The sequence below is a fragment of the Bison bison genome, unplaced genomic scaffold (genome assembly GCF_000754665.1).
Source record: "Bison bison bison isolate TAMUID 2011002044 unplaced genomic scaffold, Bison_UMD1.0 scf7180017530260, whole genome shotgun sequence".
NCBI lineage: Eukaryota > Metazoa > Chordata > Mammalia > Artiodactyla > Bovidae > Bison > Bison bison.
The window spans coordinates 1-9,420 of NW_011410424.1; the positions used below are offsets into that span (position 1 = coordinate 1).

The 9,420-nt window shown below is 37.8% G+C and overlaps 1 protein-coding gene across 1 annotated transcript; it reads left to right on the forward strand.

Moving 5' to 3' along the window:
* Positions 1-158: 158 nt before the first annotated feature.
* LOC104999679 (putative ankyrin repeat domain-containing protein 19) lies at positions 159-9,344 on the forward strand (the record flags this gene model as incomplete). The annotated part of the gene is made up of 6 exons (XM_010855268.1): positions 159-265; positions 1,806-1,943; positions 4,093-4,160; positions 6,657-6,690; positions 7,697-7,766; positions 9,251-9,344. Coding segments are annotated over 6 exons (511 nt in total), but the record flags the coding sequence as incomplete, so codon positions are not given.
* Positions 9,345-9,420: the final 76 nt, after the last annotated feature.

Consider the following 9,420-nt stretch of genomic DNA (forward strand, 5'->3'; position numbering starts at 1 on the left):
ATTAAAGAGAAAGAAGGTGCACAGGGGGATGAGGAGGGGGCTCCCTTTTATTTACCTTCTGAGTTATGTGTTTCAGTTCAGAGAATCTATTGCACGATTTTAATTTCAGTTTAGAAATAGGTTAACTGTGTACATTAGAAATGGTTTTCCATTTACAGGATAACCTCACACCGCTGTTACTTGCTATAATTGAAAGGAGAGCGCAAATGGTGGAGTTTTTAGTAAAGAACGGAGCAAATATACATGCGGTTGATAACTTGAAAAGGTACAGTTGTTCTTTTTCTTTTTAAAAACCTTAGTGCTGTTCTAGGGTGGTAATACCAAGATTAAATGAATAAGAGGATTTGTTTGTGATCAACACATCATCACTTAGGTAGAAAATCAATTTTTCTGACTGGGAATTATGAACAACAATATATAGCAGGAATATACAACAGGATTCATATTCCTTTATAATATTGACTGATGTCATATGCAACCTATCTTTTTTTGTTTTTTGGTCCATCTTATAGTAGCTGAGGGATTTCACATTAGTTTTATTAGCTTTATAAAATATTGATTCTGCTTTTTAGTTTACCTTATGACAGTATTGAATTTCTTAATTCTTTAAAATAATTCTTTAACCTCTACTTTGTATATATATATATTTTTAAAAGATGCATACTAAACATAAAGGACTTGATTTTGCCTTTTGGATAACTCTTTGCATTAAATTACTTTCTCTGAAGAATGCTGATGTTATTAGTTTGCAAATGAGTCAGATACAACTAAACAACAACAACAACAGCAACGAAAAAGTCATTATTACTCACTGTCACCAGATCCTGTGGGCTCATCAGTTTTTATTCTTTTTCATTTCTAGTACATTTTGATGTTTTCATTTTTAATGCAAGTAGGAGGAAGAAAGACAGCTTTAATTGGATAAACAGTTCCTTTAACAAAGACAAGTCAGAGGTGGATGGTACAGATGAAAATGATGGGCTTTTAGGTTCAGACTGGGTTCAATTCCTAGCTTTCCTGCCTGTTAGGGTTATGACCCTAACATTACTTATCATTGGGCACATTACTTATCATCAGCAAATAAGTTTCCTGATACAAAAGGCGAATAGTAATGCATCTTTCAAAGTTGGCTATGTGTAAGAAAGATTTTATATATAGTTTTTTCATTTAGTGCTTAGCACATGCTTGTCAACATCATTAACTGCCACCATGACTGTTTTTATTCCCATTATTGTTAATATTTTTGTTTTAAACCTGCAAGTAGCCTTTCCTTAACCCAACCTCCAGCTGACTTTGAAGCCTAATATATCAGACTAAGGAGGAAATGGGGAATTCATCCCTTAAATAGTCACCTGCCTCAGATAAGTGACCTAAACATTGTTTTTTGTCCATCAAGGACTTTATTATTTTTTTATAAACATTTATTTGTTTATTTGGCTGCGTGGGGTCCTAGTTGTGGGGACTCTTAGTTGCAGCATGTGGGATCAAGTTCCCTGACCAGAGATGGAACCTGGGCCCCCTGCATTGGGAACATGGAGTCTTAGCCACTGGACCACCAGGGAAGTCCCCATCAGGGACTTTTGAAATAGTAGCTGCTGCTGCATGCCATCCCAGTGGGACAGGAGGCTTCTTTTCCATCCCTTCATTTTAACCTTGGAGGTAATTTACAAAGATGAACACGAGCCTGTAAATGGTCAGTTCTTCATGGAGAGGCAAGATATTAACTTGATAAAGCATATCAAATTAGTTGTTTAAGTAAGTTAACTCAACTTCCTGAGGCTGAAGTCATCTCTCTATTGTTTTAGAACAGCCCTCATGCTTGCTGTCAATTATGGATCAACAAATGTAGTTGGTCTTCTTCTTCAGCAAGGTGTTGACATCTTTTCTCAAGATGTTTTTGGACAGACTGCAGAAGACTATGCTATTATTAGTGGCTTTAATATGTAAGTGTTCCCATTAAAACGCCAGTTATCACTAAACTGCAGCCAAAAATAATTTTAACTGTTACTGATACCTGACCAGTGAGAGCTCCAGTTTGGTGCAGGCAGTTTGGGAATGGTGGTGAGATGTTCCCCCTCATCAGCTGAAAGCCAAGCAAAGGCCAATTAGTTACATGTGGTCGTGGGTTCGGGATTCTTTATCTCAGGACATGTAGACCTTGATCCTTAGAGAGCCTAACATTAGCCATTTCATTCCCATTGTAACCTCTCTGTATGAAGTACAAATAGTGTCACAGTTGTGATATTTCTAACTAGTTATTTGGGTCGTGAAATATTCAGTTCAGCAGCAAATCCTGTGTTTTCCCTTGAGGACTTGCCTCTCTCTATGCTGCTCCTGCTTGAATTTTCCAAGAACCCCGCGGATTCCCTAAGATCAACGAGACAGTCCTCTTCCACACGTCATTTGGAGGGAAAAAAATAATTCCTTCTCATCATTCTGTTGCTTGTATTGATTCTATTGCTGCAGCACTGCTACTACAACTAGTCTTGACAGGGTCTCCTTGGCAGCTGGATCTGGAGTCTGGATGTTGCTCTATAAAGATCTTTAATAAAATCATTTTAAAAGAAGAAAAAAAAAAAAAGAGAAACTCGTCCTGCAGTCAGCTGACAATTGACCTTTACTCCCAGGCTGCCCCTGCGGGTCCAGGTTCCCCAGTCTTCATGGTGATGCACACGTCAACTTCAGAGTCACAGCTTCTTTGTTCTCATATGTATGTTTGTAGCTCAAGTCACTGTCGCAAAGCACCAGCTCTGGCAGCTGGGCCTCCTAGCTTCTCCCCCACACTCAGAAGCCTTATGTGGAGCCCACGTGTAAGCCTAGATCTTCACGATGAGGTGCGGTCGAGGCTCTTATTTATCTTTTCTGCTAGCAGATATCAGTGGGGACCATTTTAGGCTGTCAGAGAGGTTCAAGTCCTCCTGCAGGGATTGAACAGACTTCCTTTTCTCCTTGGTTTCTAGACCTGAACCTCAAGGCAGCTTTCTGTCCTGTGGGGGCACCTTTTCTTAGGTCATAGGTTCCCCGTCATCCTTCCTAGGATAGTGGCTGCTGGCTCGCCTGAGATTCCAAAATTACGGTTGGCCCCTCATGGGATCTGTTTCCTGTAATAACAAAAATCTTCCAAAGGATTTGTATCTGCCTCCACCTTAAATGTTTTCAGAGTCTGCCTCATAAGGAACCCATTCACCAGATTTAGAAATCCCTAAATCTCAAGTAAGATCGTTGAATTCAGATAGGTAAGCCCTGTCTAGGACTTGCCAGTATCTACTGTAGGAGTAGGAATATGTCTTCCAAGTAAATTGGAGATGATCATGGAGATTAAGCATCATTGTCAGAAAGATCTGCTGGTTCAGAGTCTGAGCAGGTAGAGAAGGAAGAGTAGTGGTCCAGGCCGGGTCTTGATTGTGATTAGCTCTTGGTGTGATTAGCTGCAGTGATGGGGGCTAATTATGTTATCTAATGTGGTGAGTTCATATTTTATAAATAAATTAAGGTACACATTATATAAGAGCTGAGATTCCCTAAATTACAAACCACAAAGAATTAATAACAGTTCGTGCAACCCTTGAATGTTAAATGTATGAAAAAACACAAATTGGGTTTTACTTGGAATTCCAAAGTAGTTCCAGCAATAAAGTTTGAGAACAAATTATTCCAATCTTTGTTTCTCCAAGCATTTGGGGGGCATATTAGCTCATTAAATTCTCCTTAATCCCCTTGTGAAATAAGGCAGTAAGATCACGGTTGTATAGAGGAAGACTTTGAAGTGAAAAGAAGCAACTTAACCAGGAACAAAAAGCAGCTGGTTACAGAGCTAAGATTTCCAAGTTCGAGAGCGTTTTCATATGCCAGGCTAAGTCTAGTTAATTAACGGAGCTATACTGCCCTCAGTTCATGACTACTTCATCTTCCTTTTCTTTCTCCTTTAAATACATGCTAAATAAAAGTTTATAGAACTTAGAAACTTGAAATGTATGGGACAATTGAAGTTTTGATATTATCTCTGACCTTGTCTGATGATATGATCTAAGAATTTGATGTTGTTTTTCATATTAGTGTTAAAATATTATTTATTACATTTTTAATGCATAGCATTCGCCAACTGATTTCTGCATATAAAGAAGAGAGACCTAAAACTCCTCCTGAAAATAGCAACCCAGGTATGTCATCTGCTAAAGAATTACTCTTGGTGATTCTACCATAGAAAAAGTAGGAGTGAGGAAGTTTCAATAATGAAAGAACTATGAAAAAGTTAGTGTAAATTGCATGTGTATTTTATTTTTTAAATTAATTTCTTAATAGTCTAGTATTCAGAATTGTTGAAGAAGTTAATTGTAGGTAATTTAAAATCAGAGACAGTATTGTCTGAAAAGAAATTCATGTATTTAATATGGCCCTACATTAGATCTTTGTGTTAATAAGAAAAAAAATTTAAGTTAGTATGATATATATTTCATCTATCATCATATTATAGCAGATTGGACTTCTTATGAAAGTGAACTTTAACTTCTACAAATGGTTTACATTTAATGAATGAATAGTTATTAGTTACTGTGTAGTGATTACTCTCACTAAAAAAGTTACCATCATTAAAACTGGGAACCTCAATAATCCCTTCCTGGTAGGCTAAGAAATGATAAACAATAAGAACTGCAAAGCTGAGCCAGTGTGCAGCATACCAGTGAGAGATTATTTTTGAAAGATACTTACCAATAGTACAGAAGGCAGAAAAGCAATGCCTGGTTGAGAACCAGTTATTTTGCCTATTGTACCAACAAGGTCTCTATTACCAACTTCATTCCTTACAGATCCAAAAAGAGTGAGATAGGTTGACTTCATTAGGACCAAATGTTTACTTCTGTATTGGATAATTGTCATGACAGTATAGTTTTGAAAGAACAAGATGTTCTCTTGCCATCAGTTAAAAGATTATCATAATAGATATTCAAATAGATGAACTTGAGACTCTGCAGTTTCTAATAAAAGCACTAAAAATGCTTCACATTAACAAAAACAGTGTTAGGTCCCCTCATTGTGGCATTTAGCACATCGTACAAGCTGTCTGAGGACACCTTTAACTTAGTAAACCTCTGTCTAATCAAAGGGTGGCTCAGTAGTTAGTAAAGAATCTGCCTGCCAATGCAGGAGTTATGGATTCGATCCCTGGGTCGGGAATATCCCCTGGAAAAGGAAATGACAACCCACTGCAGTATTCTTGCCTGGGAAATCCCATGGACAGAAGAGCTTGGTGAGCTGTAGTCCATGGGGGTCACAAGAGTTGGGCACAACTTGGTGACTAAACATACAGTTCCATACAGAACTGTAGGTTGGTTTAATATGTCAGAGGAGATACAGAGATGACCTAGAATCTTGGTTTTCAGTATGCTCAGAATAGAATAGAGTTGTCCCTGGTTACTTTCTGTATTTTTCTAAACAAAATTTTCAAAGAAAACATGCTTATTCATTTGTTCACTAAACAGATAACTGTCAAATGTCTTTTATGTACTAAGCATTGTTCTGATGTCACAGGGTGCAAACATTTAAAAATCACTGCCCCTGCCCTCCAGGCTCGAGCTACCAGGACTCCTCTCCCCCTGAATTCACTGCATGTGAGTCATCCCTCCAGCATCAAATCATGACGACACATGTGAAATGTTGTCCAAGAGCACCGGAGTCCATCACCCCCTCCTTCCTTCCATCCCTCCCCTTGTTCATCAGCTTCGGATCTGATGATGTATGCCTTCCAACCTGAAGAAGCATGATTTCTGTCAACATTTGCCATATAATGGGGAGGATTGATATAATGATATCCCTCACTAGTACACAGGACTGTTTGGACCATCCTGCTCTGTGTGATTCAGATACTCTTGAGCAGTGGAAGGACATAGTCTCAAGAGATTCTTTTTAAATACATTAGTGTATGTGTGTATATATATACACATATATATATTTAAAACTTTTTTTAAAGTTCAGCTTGTGTGTACCCTACTGCCTGCTCACCACAAGTCTAGTCCTCATCCCCACCACCCAGCTGACCCCCTTCACCCATTTGCCCTCCCCCACCTCCCTTTCAAGAGATTATTCTTTCTAAATCTGGAATCACTACATCTTTCATACTTCTCTTGCATCTGGAAAGAGGGCCAGGAAAACTTTGTTTCCTATGTTTTCCCACGCTCTGAAGTTCAGTGCCTGTAGACCAAGCTTCCCTGTGAGAGGGTGTTTTCATCCTGAACTGAAGAGCCAGAGAAGTTGTGTTATGTCCCAGCAAGACACCTGTTCCTCTGTTCACTGCTCCAGGCAGTGGAAGTCCAGGAACACTGTGCTGTTTAAGCGTGCTCTTGTCAGCTTATCGTACTGATTCTATTAATGGTATAATATAATTTTCTGTCAGTCTTCTACAGTTTGGTTGGGATTATTGTCATTGTAACAGCAGTTCTTTCTTCTTTTTTTTTGTTTTGCATTTGATGACTATAAAGGAGAGGAGTGATTCTTAGGCATTAATGGCCTGCGAGTATAGTACAATCACTGTTCCCTCTAGTGTGGTCTCCAGGTATGGTCCCAAAGGAATACTTTTAAGCAGAGCATCAGTCTTGAGGTTTTAATATTCTATACTTTTCTTTTGTTGATTTTAAATGTCTTGCTTTTTTCTTTAATAGTGGATGAGAGTTCTGAAGAAGACTGTCTATGCAGGTAGGATTTTATGGATGTTTTAAAATTGTATGTTTAAGGGAACACGGGGAAGGGAAACTAATGTTTGTTGAGTGTTCTACTCTGGGTCAGACACTGCATTATGTGCTTAACATCTGTGACCTCCTAGAGTCATCACAGCAGCTTTGTAAAGTAGCTGTGTCCTACTTTTACTTAATTAGCCAACTGTGGTTCAGGAGGTTGATAAATTGACCCATGATTCCATGGTTAAAGTGAGTTGACCTGTGATTTGACAGCTGGCCTGCCTGTTTCCCATGCCCACTCTTGTGTCCCTCAGCAGAGATTGAGAAGTACCCGTGTAGCATATAATCTAAAGATATAATGTAGTTCTTTGACTTGTGTCCATTTTAAGTTTTAGACATTGCACTCCCTTTAGAGTAAAGGGGAGAAGTGGGACCTTCTCAATAAGTGTTTCCCCTGCTGAAGAACCAAGACTGCCATTTTTGATGGACACAGATTAGTCTCTGAACCAGGGACAGACAATGGAGAAGGAGCAGCTTATCCTTCCACTTTGTTTTAAGTCATCAGGTTTATTCCAGCTTGGGGAAACAAAAGTTATGTCAGTCGATCAATTGGATTTTTAAGTTCACCTATTAGGACTTGGTGAAAACAAATTATTTTCAGGCTCTGCCAGTATATCGGCTGTCACTCTTTGTTATGGAAACTAACTATGAGCCTTAACTAGATATTTCATAGATTGGGAAAGATAGAAGCAGAAACAGGTGTAACTAAAGACTGTTTTGGAGACTTCCCTGGGGGTTCAGTGGTTAAGATGCTTAGTAAGACTTCTCCTTCCAATGCAGGTGGTGTGGGTTCAATCCCTGGTTGGGGGAGCTAAGATCCCACATGCCTTGGGGCCAAAAAGCCAAAATATAAAACAGAAGCAACATGGCAACCAATTCAATAAAGACTTTAAAAATGGTCCACATCAAAATATGTTTAAAAAAAATGTTTTCACTCATTGTTGTTGTCTGTTTTTGCTGTAAAGGTTTTCCAGCAAACCTGGTGATGATTTATGGCTTACATCAAATGATGAAGTCTTAGATTTTGAAACCAAGGTAAAGCGTTCTGTTGTGAAATTAGTTTTTGTGCTCTGAATTTAGTTTCCTGTGGCATTTACTCTTAAAATTCAGCAGTGGTGTCCCTCTCACTGTTTTCTGTTTGCAGTGGAAAATTGGTCAGAGCAAACTATTTTATAAACATATGACTAGTTGGTTTTTTTTTTTTTACTTTGATAAATATGGAAGGTGGGGGTGAAGGAAAAAATGGGCTGAAAAATACATAGTGACAGAAGAATTGTATCGGAAAAAGCTTTCCCACAGTGCAGGAAATACGAAATTTGGTCAAGGATAAAGAGTCTTTCTGTGAATTTTAAACCATAAGGACATGACTTATGTAATACTCATGATGATATCTTTAGTGGACGTAATTCCTTATTGTAATGATCATGGAATCTTCCTGGAGCCTTTCAGTTCCAAAACTACATAGCCTATATCATCTAGTTTCTGCCCCCAACCCCCCGGACACTTTATTTTGGTTTCTTAGAGTTGTTAAGAGGGTGGTTTTTTAAATTTTTTCTTTCTCTGTTTTGTTTTGGCTCTGCATTAAGACTAAAATAATTGTTGATATGATGGAGATTTAGAAATTAAAATTCTGTTTCTCAAAATCCTTATTATAAAGGGATTCCGCTGTGTTTTCTAAAGCATTCTATTAAGAGGATATTCCCAACTCTTCATCTCATTGAAAAATACATGTTTTGCCTAAAATAATAACCAGCTGTAGGAGCAGAGACTTTTAATAACTGTAAGATAAAACATACAACCTCAGATTTATTTTTCTATTGTAGTTTTTAAAAAACCTACTCAAAGTCCTTGTGTCACATTCTGAAACTTCAGAATTCAGAGATTTTGTATTATTCTCCTTTAAATATTCATCTTATAGACCCTGTATCAGTATAAATGAGTGAAGTTCAGGAAACAGTTGTGCATCTCCTGGAGTGTGTAGCATAGGTCGTGAATGTAAGAGCCATTTTAATAGTTTTTGAATGTGAATTAGTGAAGAGACAAATGGAATTGTATATAATGTTACAGGTAATATAATATACATAATATATCTCTGTTAAATCTGAATTCTGAAAAGATGACTTACTTTTATATTCCCTTTTTCATATTTAGGATGTAGAAGTTGACTTGAGTTATCTGAGGAATGAGGTCCTGCATAGCATGGAAATAAATAAGAAATATGTGATAAGAAAAAGATGACACTGTATTTTTCAGTGTCCTCCAATTGTGAGCTGAGAATTTTAGATTAAAAGTTGTTGACCTTCTTTTTAGCCCCATCTTGTGTTCCATTAAATATTTCTTTTCAAGCCATACATTCTCCTCAGAATTCTGAAGCCAGTTCTGTTACTTAGCAGCTACGGGATCTTGGCAAAACCTGTCTTAACTGGGTTCAAAGTAGGCAGTTTTTAAAAGTCGGGTATTTTCTTCCAAAGGGATTAGGAAATCTTCATGCAACTCATTATTCACATTAATTTTAGCAGAGTATCTCTGAGAGCCTTCCAGAGAAGTCTGTGGATTGTTTATCTGGAGCTGCTGGTCCAAGAGGAAAAAAGACGTTAAATGGACAAGTAGAAGGTGAGAACTGTGTTTTATAGAAAAGTCATTTGGCAAAACGTTGGATTAAAATGGGGTTGCTGATATGTTCTAATCG